An 18,747-nucleotide genomic window follows, 5' to 3' on the forward strand; every position below is an offset into this window, starting at 1 on the left:
AACAATTGGCATATACTTTGTACTGCAAATATTTGTGAAACGTGAGCTTGTCATCAACCATTTATTAGAATGATATGCATGATTTCATTCCATTTCCAAATACTAATATGCTAGCTAGAATGGCCACTTTTGTTGTACAAGTTCAACCTTTTTAATTTTCGATGAAAAATATAAGACTCCCTCTTTTAACATCATTTTCTTATGAATTGCATATAAACAATGAGAGTATCATAAACACTATCTTTCACTAAAGAATCAGCCACTGGTTCTAAGTTCTAACATTAAGAAGACATACATCAGACTAAACATTCCATTATTTGCTTAAACACAGTAAACAACAATCAAACACACAACAAATTAAACAATAAACTAGATTCATACCGAAACCACAATCTAAAGCCCTAACACTTGTAAACACTAACAAAAATTTTGTGTAGACAATCATCATACACCTCTGAATTCATTAAATTCAAATCTACAACATCAACAAGGTCGTCTCCAAGAAACACTAAAAATTTTTGGGCAGAATGCGATTATAAATTCGGGCCTTTAAGTAAAATATAAATTCGATAACTTACATATCAAAAGTAAATGATACGATATTGATAATTGGGCAATAAAGTTGATGATTTGAGCTTAATGCAGTTTTTTTTTAATATAAACGAGTTAATAGGTTTACTAGCAATTTTTTAAAAAACTTTAGGGCCTCTGAAATGATTGAGTCGACCTCCCTGTCTCCCCATCCCAGGCGGCCCTGCATGAATAACACGCGATCCATATAACAACAATTAACACTAAACAAAACACTTACTGATATCGCCAATCAAAAACAACTTAATCAGGTAATTTGCTGATCCAGCCCTATTCGGTGGTGGAGCGGCCATTGATTAATCGAACAAAAGGCCCTAAAAATACACACACTTACACCTGTTCACATATCAAAATGAAAGTCACAAGTTTAATTAACGGATGTATGTAACTGATCGGAAGTAATAGAAGATAAAGAGAAAGATATTATTATTATTATTATTATTACCGTTAGGGATGTATGTAACTGATCGGAAGTAATAAGATGCCTGTGGTTTGTTAGTGGAACGAATGAGTGTTGACGCCCCCGCAGAGTCAAAGACTAACCAGGGAGATATTGATTTGATTTGATTGGATATTGTTTTATGTAAACAATTTATTTATAAATTTACATGTCTTTTTATTTTTATTTTTAGGCCGATCAGTATAGTTCAGTGGGGATCACGGACTAGTTCTATATGGAACACCGCCCCGGGTGATAGGAGGCGCATTTCTCTCAAATGTTTTATGAAAATGGAGGAAAATGAAAAATTGAAGGTTGAAGGTGATTGATGATGATAATGAAGATGTGGGTCAAGTTATTTTATAGAGGGGAAAACGAAAAAGATGAGAAGTATTTGTAGTCACACAAAAAAACCTTTAAAAAATTTGAATAAAAAAATCATAACTCAAAATTTAATAAAAAAACGAAAATAGTAAAAACACAAAAATGTTTCCACCGTCTTTCTCGTTCTAATAAAAAACACAATTGTAAGTGAAAAAAGTCGTTGTGTCTTTTTGTTTGTCATTGTGTTTTATGTTTATTTCGTCATTGATTGTGTCTTTTTTCCTTAACACTCGTGTCTTTTTTTTATATTGTGTTATATTACTCAACATTATGCTATATTTTGTTTGGCACTATGTTAAAATTTGCAATCTATTGTGTCTTTTTTTAGTTATAATTATGTCTTTTGATCATTTTCGTCATTGTGTCTTTTCGTCAATTTTTTTTTATTTTTTTGTATTTTTTTTAACCGGAATGATGTCGGAAACATTTTAGTTTTTTAACTTTTTTCGATTTTTATTTATAATTGATTTTTTTTATTATTTTTTTAAATTTAGTTTTAAAGGATTTTTAATATGGTCATAAATAATTTTCACATTTCTCATTTTTGTCTTCATTTGTATTTTAAGTTTATCTCTTAAGATGTGGGGTCAAATTTGCTTTTTTGTTTTTTGACTAGATGATGTGGAATGCACTCTTTTGTTAATTTTATTTTTAAGATCAAATCGGACTTCTTTGTAATGTTATACTTTTATAGGGTAAAGTTAAAATACAAAGGACAATAAAAATGAGAAGGATGAGAAGGAATATAATCCATTGATATTAGATTTGGATGATGGAGATTAATTCAAGAATAAAAATTAAATAAAAATAGATGAGAAGGGCATGCAGGTAATAACCCATTTATGAAGACTTTCTCTCTCCACATGCAAGACACATGTCAATTCCCCCATCATTTTAAAATGTCTATAACTTTTTCATACGACATTTTTTTTAAAAAAAGTTATCATAATAACAAGCGTTTTTTTTATGTTTAATATGAATATCATATTGTTATATAAAAATAAAAAAATTGGTGGGTTTTTTATATTGTGTTATTTGGTTGTCCATTGTGTTTTATTGAGTTTTTCTATGCATTGTGTTATAAATTTTGATCATTGTGTTTTTCAATTGATACTCATATTAAAGATAAAATTTAACACAAAGATTACGTTATTGTGTCTTTCGTGCGTCATTGTGTCTTTGAGAATGTGTCTTTATACTTATCTTTGTGCTTTAGTCATTGTGTTCAATATTCACTTAATTTGAGAAAAATAGTATTATGTTGTTTGTGTATTACGTTCAAGGCATTGTGTAATATATAGATTCCATTGTGTTTTACATTTCAGGTCATTGTGTTATATGTATTTACCATTGTGTCTTACGTTTCAGGCCATTGTGTTATATTATTTACCATTGTGTCTTACGTTTCTGGCCATTTTGTTATATGTATTTACCATTGTGTCTTACGTTTCACGCCATTGTGTTATATTATTTACCATTGTGTCTTACGTTTCATGCCATTGTGTTATATGTATTTACCATTGTGTCTTACGTTTCAGGCCATTGTGTTATATTATTTATCATCGTGTCTTACGTTTTTAGCCATTGTGTTATATGTATTTACCAGTGTGTCTTATGTTTCAGGTCATTGTGTTGTTATATGTATTCATTATTGTATTTTATATTTCAGGTTATTGTGTAATATGCATTCATCATTGTGTTTTATGCATTAGATAATTTATTGGTATTTTTCATTATATATATATATATACTATTACACAACGGTGTTATTAGTATTTAAAAACAAACACAATTATTAGATGAAAGACACAATGGCGAAAAACACAATAACAAACAGAAAGACACAATGACGAAAAAAGAAACAATGGTACGCAAAAAGACACAATGACGTAAATTACTTTTTATTATTATATAACAAAATTATACTCATATTAAAGGTAAAAAAACGATTGTTATTATGGTGAATTTTTTTTTTAAATATCATATGAAAAAGTTATAGACGTTTAAAAATGATGGGGGAATCAACATGTGACTTGCATGTGGAGAGAGAAAATGTGTAATATTACTTTTATACCATTTTTCTTTTATCCCTACTTGACACATGTCAATAAATTATGGCTTCTCATCCTTCTCATTTTTGTTCCCCTTTATAGAATAACTTGACCCTACTTTTATATACTTAAAACATACTTTGAATTAAGTTTGAAAAATTTTATTGTCTTTTTAGTGTTTTCAAAAAGCCAATAAGTTAAAATGTGTGGCAATCACAATTTTTTTTTTATCTTTTTGAAAATGGTTAAAAAACAGTTTTATAAAAACCGCAAATACTGGTTTTTCAAAATGGCTTTTTAAAAAAGTCAATAAGACAATAAGCATTTTTCAAGCTCAATCTCAAACGTAACCTTAATCATGAGTTGAAATTATGTTGCCTTAACTATTTGAAGCAATTAATTTTACTTGTTTTTTTTATCCTTTATCCATACTGGTTTGTTCTAACCAAATTGTTGTTTCAAAAGAAGTATTTCAAATGGTGGTCTTAAATTTAATTGCCAATGTGCCATATATGTGAATAAGAAAACAAGCCAAAATTCGTGATGAATACTTATTCTCCGACTTCATAAAATGGGAGATGAATATAAGAATATGATGGTGTACGTATGCCGGTCAGTTACGAAGCTTGAATGCATTTTAATTAACATTTACATTTGCTTGAATGCATTTTAATTTTAACATTTTCCTTTGCGGTAGTAGGACAAATTTCCATTTCTCCCTTTATCACCACTCACACATTTTTATGGTTTTGTATTAAAAAGGGGTAACAAAAAGAAGTAATTATAGTTTTTTACTGTTCATCCAGATTGAAATTATCCGTAGTAATTTTTCTATCGTGTTATTAGTGTTGATTGGTTAGGAAGAGTCTCTTTAAAAGTTACTCATACAGTGTTAATTAAAATATGATCAACAATCTTTAATTATATTTGACTTGATGTTTTGACTTTTTACAATAATCCTTGATCCAATTTTGCTTATATGAACAATGATGAGGTTTAGTTCTTTCCAACGAGTTATTCAAAAGACCAATATTATACGAACATGCGTGTCTTCAAATTAACGGACGCAACCACTAAGAAGAGGTCTAAGGGTGCGCATGGCTAACCATTGGCACCATTGGCAAACACCAAACTTACTACCATGTTGTTTATTTATTTAGAAAATCATGAATTGTATATTTATTTACCCATGTTATATTGAATTTACTGTTATATATATCATTTTTCCCATTTATTACTTTGTATTTCTTAATATTAGTGGTATGAATCAAAATTTGTAATGTTATATATTTTTTTGTTACCATCTCGTATGATAGATGGGTTCTAACCTATGAGAGTTATATATGACGGGTGTTTCTGCATGTCTAGTCAAGTAATATAAATATATTTCTGTTAATAAAACAATGTTAAATATAATTTGTATTTATCTATCGTAAGTTATTTTTAATTTCAAAATATTTGATACCCAACCCCGTTCACTACAAGGGTTAAAACCTAGTTATTCTCATAGTTCAAACCTTAAGTGAGATATGGTTAGTTAGATAAGCAAATTAACTCAGAGGACTAATATTGCCAATATTCAAAGTCAGAGCGTGCTAGTAGCTGTTACGGATAAAGAAAACCTGAATTAGGGTTTAATATGTTTTCTTTCAATTCGTTCACAAATCTTGCTATAATCATTTCATTAGTTCAATTCATAATAACATGAGTTAATCGTTTGATTCAGTCATCTTAATTCAATTCATTAGTGTTCAGTTCATAACAATTCAAACACTGATACAATACAAAAACAACATATTAATTAGTTTGTTACATATTCCTCTACGTTGGTCGAAACTCTAAGCCACATATAATAAGCCCTGACATAGTTCCCTCGTAGGTTATGAGTTTCAAATTCATAGGAATAACATCCTTTCCGAGATTATTATTATCAAACTTTGAGTTGAACTTCCAGATCCTAACCTCCATCCATCCATCTTTCCGCTGCTCCGGAACCCAAAAAGGGATCATGATGATTCACACGGGTTGGAGATCTAAAATAAACAATTTGGTTTACTTTATTTTTACGACATAGTAGATCTCGTACTTTCACTGGACAATGCAGCCCTTGACATTTTTCGGAAAGCTTGAACACAAGGTAACATGTGTATTCCATGAATGGTGACAACATTTGAGTTTCAATTTTGTACTTGATTCTAAATACTTGTTGCGGTAGAAGCTCCATCACATTTTGAAATCTGCATTTACGATATTGGTTACATACTTCTTGAAGACAAAGTACCATCTTTTTAATCAGACTTTACAATTTAATTAATTGAGCTTAATTAAAAGGCAAACCTTGAGTCTGCTGACGATTTAGAACGAAAAAACTCCCATTTTTTAGAGTTGTACAAAATCTCCGTGGCAGACAGCATAAGATGTTTCTTCCCGTTCAATTCCCTTAGAAACAACTGTTCGACAAATGACAGAATTTAGTACCAAGATCACAAGGAATATTTTGAGTCTTCAAAAAATAATATTCATTATTAATTATATGCATATAAGCCAAAAAGAACCTTTTCATTGTTAACTAGTTCATGTTTCAAGTCCTCCAAGTTAGGTTTTGATTTTTGAACTTGTTGGGCCTCCTTTAGATTCTTGTTATCTTCATGTGCCACCTGTGTATACAAATTGTAACATCATATTCTCTACATGCAGTAATGTACGGTATAAAAAATAAAAGCATTATAATCCAGAATGAGATCAAAAGAGTATTTTTTGACTTGCTTTTTTAATGGCTCGAAACTCAATGCCTTCAACATAGATGGCACCATTTGTGCAATAGTATCTTGAAAAGCTCTCTAGTAGAAATGTAAATGAAACACCTTCCTTGTGATTCGAAAAACGGTGCAATTCAATCATCATCCACTCTTCGTCCCTCCATGTTGCAAAATATGAATTCAAAGTATCAGTCCCGTTCTTGTACTTTAGGTTCACGTACAAACGTTGTTTATGAGAAAATATTCTTGGATCAGAAAATTTGAAGATCAAATAAATCCCATATATGACATCCGGAGATAAAAAACGGTTGTCTATTGTAACTTGGATCTTTAAATTTGAAATATCCAACATCTTTGCCACTTTCCAAAACCTGTACATGTTACGAGTGGTCAGTCTAGAAAATTCAAACATATATAGTTATTCATAAAGCTATGTAGTCCGCACTCCAATTCACTAACCTTGTTGAGTTCGTTTATTTGTTAGTTTATGTTTCGGTACTTTTAAAAGTTGGTTTGGGCTTATTTTTATTTCTGTTAGGGCCAAAGGCCACATGACTTATGGGTTCGTTTAGGATACACCGATATGAGGCCACAGTGGTTAAAGGTTTTCTGATAACTGTATTGCAGTTATTGCAAAACACCAACCGGTGCTTATCCTTAACGCTGCGTCGTTTGGTTGTGTTTATACTTTTATATAGGGATCAATCACATCAGTTTGTAGTATACAGAACCCCTATTTCTACTCTGTTCAGTACAAGTGTGTCTGTTTATTTTTCATCTTGCAATTACTATTTCATATTGTGAATCGTGATCATGGTGTCCAAGTACAAGTCAGTTATGATCGGTTCATTGAGTTAGGGATGAGAAGATTAAGCGGGGACCAAAAGCTAAAAGTACAAAATTGGCAACATGAAATAGCTTTTAACAATCTATACAATTTTCCTAAACGTTACTATTCAAGAGTCTTCAAGATTCATCAAGGTGCATTATAAGTATATGTTCGGTCAAACAATGTACTACTTGTTTTGATTTTAAAGTAGACAATATTATATTTGGTTAGGTTTATTACTTTTTTTTTTTTACAGTGAACACACATCCTTAAAAGTTTACTCCTACAATCCTCACGAGTCACGCCTACATAGTTTTATTAGTTGCTTGAAGAAATCCTAGAAAACCAAATAACTTTGTTAATTAAAGGGTGTCCACTAGCTAGCAGACCGTTTCGGATCATCCATAAACAATGATTAACCAATCAACATTGATCATAAATTATTGCAGTTGAAGATAAACAGTTAGTATTTGCTACAAAAATTTCAAAGTGAAAATGTGTGTGTGTGACTGAGGGAGAGACAGGAGAGAACCTTGATATATGAATAGATCTGCACTTATGTGATTCTCGGTTTTTATAAGAAAAGTTTGCTGCTGTCGCTGATACCATTTTATTTAATTCTCCATTATCACTTAGTATGAACCACTGATACACAAAACAAACAAAACAAATCAAATAAGTCTGATTTCTCTTAAGTTGATTATTTTCAAATGAGCAATTTAATCACAAGGACAAGTTGAATGAAAAGAGATAAATGAATAGTCCTAAATAGTATATATGTATTAAATAGCAAAAATACATGAAGTTATGATAGAAACAAGCTAATTACCACTTTGTCCTTTGGAAGGTGGATTCCTTCAGAGAGCTTGACGTAAATGTCCTTTTTATTGTAGATTTCAGAGGTTCCCGACAACCGTATTATTTCTTTGTAGGCTCTAGGTAGTTTGGGCTCCCATATTTCAGAGTCCTCCTACATACTCGTACAAATTAAACAGTTAAATAAAAAATAATAACAAATTCGTTTTCAGTTTGACATGATCTATTTTTATAGTTAAAAGTAATACAAAAATTCTCACCTAAATATGTTTCCTAGATATTAATGGTTATATATTCTCTTTTTATTAATAAGTACTTGTTTATGCACTTTCATGATACATGCATTGAAAGGAGGCCAACATTTGTATAAACATGAAAGCTTACTTGAAATTCCAATGCTTTCTTTAGTTGTATCACCACCTCACTAGCCTGGGGCCGCATATGCTCATATTCGTCTAAGCATTGATAGGCAATATCCGCAAATGTAGTCAATGATTGTTCCACAATTTGTTTCTTCATATCCTCAAACACCATTTGATCAAGTTTTCCTTGATCGTAGTGGTGTTTAGCCAAAGAACCTAAAAATTGACTGTTATCTTCATGCCCCTCTACACGTGCCAATCTTCCGCTCAAGATTTCAACTAAAACCACACCAAGCGAATATATATCTGATTTTTCAGTTAAACCTTGTTTGTACTGTGGGTCAAGGTAAGCATCATCGGTAATATGTTCCATCTCCTGGTTTGATGAATCAAATGTGGACAACTCAAAATTAGAAATTTTAGCATCCCAGTTATCATTTAGTAATATTCCATGGCTTTTGATATCCCTATGTACCACCTTCTTCAGTGTTACATCACCTCCATGAAGGAACTCCAACGCACTTGCAACATCAATGCATATCTTGAGTCGTTTAATCCATCTAAGATTAGAATCTTTTAAATATATATTAAGACTTCCTTTAGACATGTGCTCGTAAACAATGATCTTTTCATTGGTCTCATTACAGAAGCCTACAAGACTGATAATATTCTTATGCTTACGCTTGAAAAGGATATCAAGTTCTGTCCGAAATTGATCATTAAACTTGCTATCCCACCGGTTTGCAACAATGGCAGCATGTGGTAGCTTTCCTTTATATGCCTTCCAGTATCTCCCACTTCCACAGTAATTCTTTTGACTGAATTTTTCTGTGGCCAATTCAATGTCTTTTAGAGAAATCTGGAGGCTTTTCATGAGATTTTCCTGTGAATCATAAAGCAATATATCGATATAGTAACTCAAAATAATACACAAAAGTAGTTTTTAAAAAAGCATTGAAAATACTGATAATTAAATCCTTAATAACTCATGATCATTGATCGACTCAGTTTTCCACATCTGATATGTCCAATATCAGAAGAAATTCACGAAATAAAGCTAAATCTATTGATGGGTATATAACATTTATGCATTGTTTAAATGTTTGAACTCATGTCATTAGCTTTTTTGTTATAATAGGCCATTTTTTTAATAAATCCACAAACTTAAAATTCAAAGGTACGTGTAGCGAGCTTTTAATTAATTTACTTAACGCAATATACATGATAAATCTAAGGTTCTAGCTAGTTTGCGCTTAATGTATTCCAATTTAACTTGAAAATAAATCCCATGTTTCCGTTTGACTGATAATGGTTAAGCATGATACTTTATATGATTGGCCAAGTATATGAAGAAAACAAGTATATACTTCGAAAATATAGACTTACTTGAAAGTTTAATGCTGTCTCAAGTTCCAGGATGACAATTTCCATTGTTGGACGCTTTGTTTGAGCTTCTTCCAAACATTGGCGGGCAATTTTTAAGAACGTGTCCAAAGAATCTTGATTTGGTCCTCTGTTTGAAGTAAAAATGTCATCATTGGTTACTTCCTTTAGCTTAGGATCTAGCAATGTCTTTATTTTTCCATCATCGAAGTGGTTGCGTGCAACGTGTGGAAGCCCATTTTGATTTTTATCTATGTAAATGGGATCATATGCTAACCCCCCACAAAAGATCTCAAACAGTATAACTCCAAAGGAGTAGACGTCCGACTCTTTCTTCATTACAAGTGTTTTTTCAAATTCAGGATCCCTATAGACTTGTGTGCTAATGAGAGTGCTTGCCTCTTGGTTTTCTAAGTGATATTCTGAGATCCCAAAGTAACCAATCTTTGGCTCCAAGTTCTTGCCAAAGAGAATGTTGGCACTCGTTATGTTTCCATGTATTAGCCTTTCTTGGCTAGCCATCTTGGTGTGAAGGTGATTGAGTCCACGTGCAATACCAATGCACATTTGTAGACGTTGCGTCCATGTAAGGTTATCCATGCAAAGAAAATTTTTCAAATAGTAATCGAGGCTTTTGTTGGAAGCATGCTCATAAATAAGGATAATCTCATCACCTTCATCACAAAATCCAAGAACATTGACTATGTTCGGATGCTTACAACTAGTACGCCTTTCAATTTCTAAAAAGAACCTTTGTTTTACATCCGTGCTACCAGAGATGCGTTTTATAGCTACATTGACGCGTGTCTTGGGCCATGTCTTTGGCCATTCATCATCGCTTCTCTCTTTAAATGCCAACAAACTTTTGTTGTCAAAATCATCAAGTTCTGCTTTATACACCTTAGCACACTCATGCAATCCAATACAACATGTTTCAGAGAAGTTTTGAGTAGCCAATAATATATCACTGAGCCGAAACCTTGAAAGTACCACGGTTTCCCCCTGCACCATTGTTTGTTAAAATGAAGGTTGTAGTACATACACATGCACTTGTGACGACGATAATGATATTATAAGCAAACTGTCATTTATCCTTTCTTTGTGTCAAATCATAATTCAAGAATTTTGTAGGTGTCACTAAATACTAAAGTTTTAGAACTTTCAAACGAAAAAAAATACGAAAAGAACTAAACATGTGGTATGAAAGAACTATTTCACATGTAAGATTTGAATGCATGCACATGCGACATCTCAAAATTCCACTTATGCATCTAATATTCTCACATTATTTACCACATAATTAGTTATTACTGTAATCCTCACACACACACATGGGTGTTCAACTAGCTAGTAACGTGTAACCACAAATATGTTGATGGATACGATTATTGTTTTAGTACTTCTAAATAATATTTGGTTAACTTTTGAGGGTCAACCTGTTCTACATGGGACAAAAATGAAAATGATGATAAAAATTTGTGTCCTAAAAAAACCACTTGAAAAGAAAATTATAACTCAAAATACAAAAAAAAAAAAACGCAAAAAGTAAAAAAAAATAAGAAAAAAGAAAAGAAAGAAAGAAAATACTATACATTTCTCCTGTCTTCTTAGTTTAAAAAAAGGACTTAACGTTGAGGAAAAAAAACATTTTGTTTTTTTTGCTTATCATTGTTCTTTTTGTTTTATTTTCGTCATTTATTTTTTCCTTGATATTATATTACATTACTCAACATTGTATAATATTTTTGATTTATTGTATATTTTTTGTTTATTTTAATTATTGTGTCTTTTTTCTCGACATTGTGTCTTTATTTATAGTGATTGAATTGTTGAATGCTTGAACACTTAGAGATTCTCGTGAGTCTATACATGTCGATTACAGTATAGAAATAGAAAAAACTTCCCCCAATAGTAGTTAAATTATCTCCAATTAAGACCCGTTAAGAATCACAACCCAATAGATAGACAATACAATGGTAGTAGAAAGGCAATCCAGAAGTCTTGCTTCGGCCATTAAAATCTCTTTTCATTTTTTTTTGTCTTTTTCTTAATCGGTAAAGACAGGAAAATATTTTAGTTTTTTTTTTTATTTTTTATTTGTATTTTGAGTTATAATTTATTTTTTTTATTTTTCTTGAGACTTTTAAGGGTTTTTGGGCCTCAAGTAAAATGACTATTTTGTTAGGTTTAAACAAATTAATTTTTAAATTGACATACTTGGTTATGATTTGAGTTGTGTAAAAAACTTTTGTATGAAAATAGGCTTAAAACGTTTCTCAAATGACACTAGAACCCTCAACCTTTTGGTTAGCAATCATACATTTTGCCACGAAGCCAAATTAGTTGTTATGTAACTGAGTTTAACCATTAAATATACATATTGTTTTTCATAAAAATATATATATATTAAAAAAATTATTCGGGCCTAACGGGGTGTCGGGTCGAGGGCTGTCGACCACCCAGCCCTCCCTAAGGGCTGACCCTAGATCATAAATCGCATATTTCTTTAACATGTTAATGAATGAGCATAGTAATTACTAAAAGGGATATGAAGAAAAATATTGTAATATTTGTAAAGGCTTCTTACTTGTAAATTCAAAGCATTCTCAAGTTCCTTGATGACAGCTTCCATTATTGGACGCTTGGCTTGAGTTTCCGCCAAACATTGATATGCAATTCTTGAAAATGCTTCAAAGGACTCTTGATTGGGTCCTTTATTTAAAGTAACAATGTGTTCACCGTCATCATCTATCATTTTAGGATCTATCAATTCCTTTAGCGTTTTCTCACTAAAGCGTCGTCTTGCAATGGGTGCAAGCCCTTTGTCATTTTCTTGTGTGCAAATTTGTTCATAGGCTAATCTTCCGGATAGCATCTCAAATAAAACCACCCCAAACGAATAAATATCTGATTCCTTTTTATACTTTCCTGATGTCACATACTCTGGATCTACATAAAAATCTGTGCCTACAATATGTGTTGTTTGGATAGTACTGCGTTGCTGTTGATTTATGGAGTGGGATTTTGATAGCCCAAAGTCAGCAATCTTTGCATTTAGATTCTCATCCAACAAGATATTCTCACTTTTTATATCGCGATGTATTATCCGAGGTTTGCCCTCCATAGTGGTGTGAAGGTAACTAATACCACGTGCAATATCAAGGCAAATTTCTAATCTTTTTCCCCAAGCAAGATTAATGTTTTTACGAGTGCTTCGCAAATAATCACTTAGGCTTCCTTTAGAAGCATACTCGTACACGAGCATTATGTCATCAGCTTCCATATATAAGCCAAGAAGAGAGATAACGTTTTGATGCTTACAAAATGTTTTGGTTCTTAGGCTTCCGTTAAGAATCACTTAGGCTGGGTGGAATCATCGGCTTCCATTATGTCATCAGCTTCCATCAGCTTCCATTACAAAACGTTTTGATGCTTACAAAATGTGTTATAACGTTTTGAGAGCATTATGTCATCAGCTTCCATATACAAAATGTTTTGATGCTTACAAAATGTTTTGCTTACAAATAATCACTTAGGCTTCCGTTAAGAATCCTTTTTTACTGGCCATGTCTTGTCTATTTTTGATGCATTTTATAGCTACAGATGTTTTGGTTCTTTCTTTTTGTAGTTCACCTTCAATTGATGATGAAATTGGAAGACCGAAGACATTAAGTTCTCCTTTATAAACTAAGCCGAACCCACCTCCAGCTATAAAGTGTGCTTCATCAAAATTGTTGGTAGCCGCTTTTATTTCACTCAGTGGAATCATCGGCCGTTCCCACTACAAAATAATGTGTTAAGACATAAGGGAGTGTCAGCTTGTACGTACATGAAAGCAAGGGGAAAAAAGTAGTGTTGTAGAACTCGTTAGACGTTAGTTGGGTAGTGAGATATTGATGCTAAACATCATTGATAACTTAATTAAATGTTTCTAGTTAAAAATTTAACCCGTTTAAACCTTTTAAAAAACATAATTGATGCTAAACATCATTGATAATGTAAAATATTGACTGTTACTAACCTATTGATTCAAAATATAATGAATTGAAGATGAATGAACTAATTTGTTGTTGCGGTGACAGAGAAAATCAACGGTATAACACAACAGACTAAACAAGAAGAAAGATGATGAAAAAAATATTTCTACGTAGAGATTGGGAAATGAAGAAAAGTCAATAATTATATTAAGAGATCTGACCTAGTTAAGTATACCCGATTTTTTTAAGGTAAATCTTATCAATTTTTATTTTTTTTTCTTTTTTTGAACGACAATTTTCGTGTGTGCTAGGCCATCGTACTTCCTAATTTTAGAGAGTTATGTTGTCACACTCTCGCCAGACTATATTGTCTTAACTGGCGGCCCACTGGCTTTCAGAGTTTGGCTTGGGTGTTCCCCGCAAACCGCACCGCCAATTGTCCCTTGGCAGTTATTGTGCAACCACAAGAGCATAACTCTATGGTGTAACACATGATGCCCGGGTGGGTTCCGGATTCGAATGACAACCTAGCAAGGCCTAGCTCAAAACCTTCATTGTCATAATCTACCAATGGTGACACAAGTGAGGATTGAACTTGGATCTTCATTTGAGAACCCAAACCTCGACTCCTACCACTACCACTAAGACGAAAGATATAAAAACAACTAAAAAACTATTATTATTCCCATAAATGCAACTTGACTTTTAAGAAGCGGGAAAACATTGACTCGCCTAACAAAAGCGCCTAGGCGCACACCTTGAACGTACTCTTTTGATAACAATGATATAAACAATAAAAATAGTTCCGATTTGAGCCAATTTTTACCGTGAAATCAAGTTAGTATCGGTTAGCGATATAATAGATAATATAATTGAGAGTCTTTAGAATGGAACATTCAAAATAAAATTGTTGCCAAAAATAAATATTTATATTAATCACAACATAAAAAAAATGCATGAAAATATCTAAATAAACATTAAACAATTAAATATATATATATATAGTTTGAGATAACGGTTAAAACACAAAGTATACAAAAAAAAAACAAAAAAAATATGAGAAACAATCTGGTCCATTAATCTTAGATTTAAATTGATGAAAATGGCGTAATGAATCAACTATGTTTTCATTTATGTGAACCTTTGTATGAAACACCAAAGCACCAAATATATAACATTGATGTGGTCATTTACATATAGTACTTACGTACTGAGAACTATATATTCCCAAATTTTTGGTGTGCTTCGTATTTCCGTTACTTTAATGCAATGTTTACAGAAGAATAAACACTTTTAAACAAACAAAACTTTTTGTATTACCGAAATAAACAATCATGCATAGTAAGATCATTTAAACTTTAATTTACAATTTAATTTTGTATCAATCATTTTTAGGAAATACGTATAGAAAAGCTGACGTTGCATTTATTTTTAGGACGTGAAGGACTGCAAATTATATTTGAGAAACATCAAACAAACTGAAAGAAAATTAACTTTATTTATTATGATGAAAAATCAATTTCATTTACCTTTAGGAGACCTGATGATGTGCCTTCATGATCTTTATCTGCAGCTGTTGAATGTTCCTTTAATACCACAATGTACACCAAATTAGCAAAAATAAAAATAATGACTAAAGGATGGAAAAAATAGGGGAAAAACAGTAGTCTTACAAGATTTTCATGCTTCCATTGAAGTTCAAACACATCCTCAAGTTCTTTGACAACCTGATCCATAGTCGGTCGTTGCACAGGATGTTCACTTAAGCACTTATCAATTATATTTGTTAAGAAGGTCAACGACTGTCTGTCCATTTGTTCTCGTAACTCGGGATTAATGACGCCTTGACGTTGTGTTTTCGTTGGTTTCACTGCGTAGAGGACTTCAAACAACAATACACCATAGCAGTAAACATCATATTTGGGTGTCATCTTTCTGTTGTCAAAACTTTGAGATGAGAGAAGGCGATGCCTCCAACTTTGTGGATATTTTGTGGAAAGTTCAAACCCGGATATTTTTGGTTCCCAATCTTTATCCAAATATATTTTAGAGCTATTGACGTCACAATGTACGACATCATAATGGATGTAACTCAACCCATGCGCAACACCTAAACATATTTTCAGTCTTTGGAACCATGTGAGATTTGGACCACTAAGATGTCGGTCTAGACTTCGATGAACTAAATACTCGTAAACAAGGATCTTTTCATCATTTTCTTCGCAAAACCCAACCAAAGAGACGATATTTCTATGCTTGAGAGTAGAAAGCATCGAAATCTCATTCCAGAACTCAATGTCTCCTTGCCCGTCTTTGCATTTTAACCTTCGTGCACAAATATTAATCAATTGTCCTGATAGCGACATTTGTCCCAGGTAATCCTTTCCAAATCCACCTTCCCTAATGAGATTTTCATCATCAAAGCTGTTTGTCGCGGAGTGTATCTCTTCAAGTCGGATTGCTAGGTGAGCAAACTCTCTATAATTCTGAGTAAAACAAAGAGCAAAGCTGTTAGGGATGTGCAAACAAATCTGAATCCAAATTCCGAAACATCCGAAAATTTGGATATCATCCGAATCCGAATTCTCTGAAACTCCGAATCTGAAATATCTAACAATTAGGATTAGAGCAACTGAAACTCCAATCTCTATTGTTGGAAGTCAAGTCAAAATCAATAAATGTGTCAAGTTCAAAGTCTGATTGTTAATCGGTTCGTTAACTATTTGGGGTTCAATTTCGTTCACAATTCTCTGTAATTTTTGAGTCACTACGTTTAACAATAATAATCGAGCAGTTGATTTCGTCAATTTCGTTCACTTTCATTGGTGTTCATCAACAATTAATAACAGAGCCAATGTTTGGCTCTATTCAGAGAAATTGTTCATTTGAGATCAAGATGGTGTCTACAAAGTTCAAATTAGAGAAATGCAACAGCATAAACGACTTGATCAGCCTATAGAAATTAGACTTGTAAAAAAACATCATCAAAGTAAAGGGGTAAAAAACAAATATGGAAGTTGGAAAGACAAAAGTTTTATTATCAAACTTGATAGACCAAAAAGTTAATATGTGACACTAAAGTTGATGGTCAAAAAGTATATGTGTGAAATTTTGTAACAACCATCTAAAAACTAAAGTTTGTAAGGCTATGTGTAGTGGAGGGACTATAAAATGGGACGACTTGCGACATGTGACGCTCAATCAGAAAATGGTAGGTTTTTGTTTTAAGGGTGTAATGGTGTTGTAGTCCCTATATATGTCCCACTCTCTTGTATATATTTGATTTTTTTTTCCTTTTCGGGTGGTAGGAATGGACTCATGATGCATATGGATGGGATGAAATTGGGTGTGATACCAATGGGGAACTCCACCCCATCCACTCGGTACTAAAAAGAAAATCGGGAAAGGTGGTGAAATGATCCTGGTTAATATCAATCAAATGCTTCGTAATAGTTATTTAATGAAAATAATAACTATTATTATTTAAATGATAATATTCTTTTGAATTAACACTTGTCATGGTTCCTCACGATATTTAGCTTTCTATTTTGATATAGACAGATTATAAATCAATTTTTTAGCTGGACAAGACATCAGGATTCGCATTCATAAATCATATATGGAGTATTTCTTTAAAATGTTAATGATGAACATAGTAATTACTAGAAAGGGATGTTGAAATAAATATTGTAATATTTGTAAAGGGTTCTTACTTGCAAGTTCAAAGCATTCTCAAGTTCCTTGATGACACTTTCCATTGTCGGGCGCTTGGCTTGAGTTTCCGCCAAACATTGATATGCGATTCGTGAAAACGCTTCAAAAGACTCTTGATTGGGACCTCTATTTAAAGTTACAATGTGTTCACCAACTTCATCTATCATTTTAGGATCTATCAATTCCTTTAGTGTGTTCTCATTGAAGCGCCGCCTTGCAATGGATGCAAGCCCTTTGTCATCTTCCTCTATGCAAATTTGTTCATAGGCCAACCTTCCGGATAGCATCTCAAATAAAACCACTCCAAAGGAATAAATATCTGATTCCTTTTTATACTTTGCTGAAGTCAAATACTCTGGATCCACATAAAAATTTGGCTTGAGTTTTGTATGGATAGTGCTCGCTTGTTGACTTCTAGAGTGGAAATTTGAGAGCCCAAAGTCAGCAATCTTTGCTTTCATATTTTCATCCAACAAGATGTTCTCGCTTTTTATATCTCGGTGTATTATCCTAGGTTTCCCCTCCATACTGGTGTGAAGGTAGTTTATTCCACGTGCAATATCAAGGCAAATTTCTAATCTTTTTCCCCAAGTAAGATTAATATTTTTACAAGTGCTTCCCAAATAATCACTCAGACTTCCTTTGGAAGCGTACTCGTACACAAGAATTATGTCATCAGCTTCCATGTAAAAGCCAAGAAGTGAGAGAACGTTTTGATGCTTACAACTTGTAAGCAATTCAATTTCTGTTAAAAATCCGTCTTTACCGGCCACGTATCGCCTATCATTGTTCCATTTTATGTCTCGCCTATTTTTGATCCATTTTAAGCCTCGCCTATTTTTGATGCATTGTATTGCTACAGGTGTTTTGCTTTGTTTTTTCTGTTCACCTTCAACTGATGGTGAATTTTGGATACCTAAAAGATCAAGTTCTCCTTTATACACTATGCCGAACACGCCACTAGCTACAAAGTGTGCTTCATCAAAACCATTTGTTGCCGCTTTTATTTTACTTAGTGGGATCTTCAGTCGTTTCAACTACAAAATAACGGGTTAAGATATAAGGGGAGTGTCAGCTTGTATGTACATGATAGCACGGGTGATTAAGAGTTATAGAAGTCGTTAGGCAGTAAGGCATTGGGATACTGACTAGCTATTAACATGGGTTAATCGAATTGGAAATTTATAATTACTTATAAATTTCCAATTCGATTAACCCATGTTAATAGCTAGTCAGTATCCCACTGTCTGACTGCCTAGCGATTTTACATATGTACGAAAAATTACATATAAAAGCCACATAAACATAACAAATCATGAATAGAAAACATGAGTTCCGATTGCCTTTCAAAAAATAAATAAAATAAACTAAATCACAAAATAAGGTCAGATATGGCCGACTACCGATTTATGGGTCCGATTAGGTGAGCTAACGATTAGTAA

At 32.5% G+C, this 18,747-nt stretch overlaps 3 protein-coding genes across 3 annotated transcripts in view; all 3 read right to left on the reverse strand.

Moving 5' to 3' along the window:
- Positions 1-18,442, reverse strand: part of LOC143631832 (uncharacterized) — a 31,206-nt gene extending 12,764 nt beyond the window's left edge. The window contains exons 1-2 of the mRNA XM_077100457.1: positions 18,392-18,442; positions 17,305-18,342 (exon numbers count right to left, since the gene is read on the reverse strand). Of these exons, the coding sequence (XP_076956572.1) occupies positions 17,305-18,342; positions 18,392-18,442 (1,089 nt within the window). The remainder of the gene's footprint in view (positions 1-17,304; positions 18,343-18,391) is intronic.
- LOC143631871 (uncharacterized) lies at positions 5,229-12,914 on the reverse strand. Its single transcript, XM_077100495.1, has 8 exons — positions 12,202-12,914; positions 9,618-10,616; positions 8,254-9,114; positions 7,883-8,023; positions 7,586-7,698; positions 6,021-6,595; positions 5,803-5,915; positions 5,229-5,702 (listed from the first exon to the last, which is right to left on the reverse strand). Exons 1-6 carry the CDS (start codon positions 12,895-12,897, stop codon positions 6,208-6,210), a joined length of 3,198 nt encoding a protein of 1,065 aa, XP_076956610.1. The 5' UTR covers positions 12,898-12,914; the 3' UTR covers positions 5,229-5,702; positions 5,803-5,915; positions 6,021-6,207.
- On the reverse strand, positions 13,147-16,127 carry LOC143631825 (putative receptor-like protein kinase At2g23200). The gene is made up of 3 exons (XM_077100453.1): positions 15,265-16,127; positions 15,121-15,177; positions 13,147-13,395 (listed from the first exon to the last, which is right to left on the reverse strand). Exons 1-3 carry the CDS (start codon positions 15,955-15,957, stop codon positions 13,147-13,149), a joined length of 999 nt encoding a protein of 332 aa, XP_076956568.1. The 5' UTR covers positions 15,958-16,127.
- Positions 18,443-18,747: the final 305 nt, after the last annotated feature.

Source organism: Bidens hawaiensis, unplaced genomic scaffold (genome assembly GCF_021521415.1).
Source record: "Bidens hawaiensis isolate Kalapana, Puna unplaced genomic scaffold, B.hawaiensis_p1.1 tig00006258_1, whole genome shotgun sequence".
NCBI lineage: Eukaryota > Viridiplantae > Streptophyta > Magnoliopsida > Asterales > Asteraceae > Bidens > Bidens hawaiensis.

Bases quoted from the DNA above. Each gene is read 5' to 3' on its own strand.
- LOC143631871 (XM_077100495.1), bottom strand. From the start codon at position 12,897: ATGGAAGCTGATGACATAATGCTCGTGTACGAGTATGCTTCTAAAGGA. The intron at 9,115-9,617 runs GTAAGTCTATAT...TATGATTCACAG, and splicing joins AGACAGCATTAAACTTTCAA to GAAAATCTCATGAAAAGCCT. The intron at 6,596-7,585 runs GTTCTCTCCTGT...TAACATGTACAG, and splicing joins AGATCTATTCATATATCAAG to GTTTTGGAAAGTGGCAAAGA.
- LOC143631825 (XM_077100453.1), bottom strand. From the start codon at position 15,957: ATGTCGCTATCAGGACAATTGATTAATATTTGTGCACGAAGGTTAAAA. The intron at 15,178-15,264 runs GTAAGACTACTG...GTGGTATTAAAG, and splicing joins AATGGAAGCATGAAAATCTT to GAACATTCAACAGCTGCAGA. The intron at 13,396-15,120 runs GTAAATGAAATT...ATTATTTTGTAG, and splicing joins CATCATCAGGTCTCCTAAAG to TGGGAACGGCCGATGATTCC.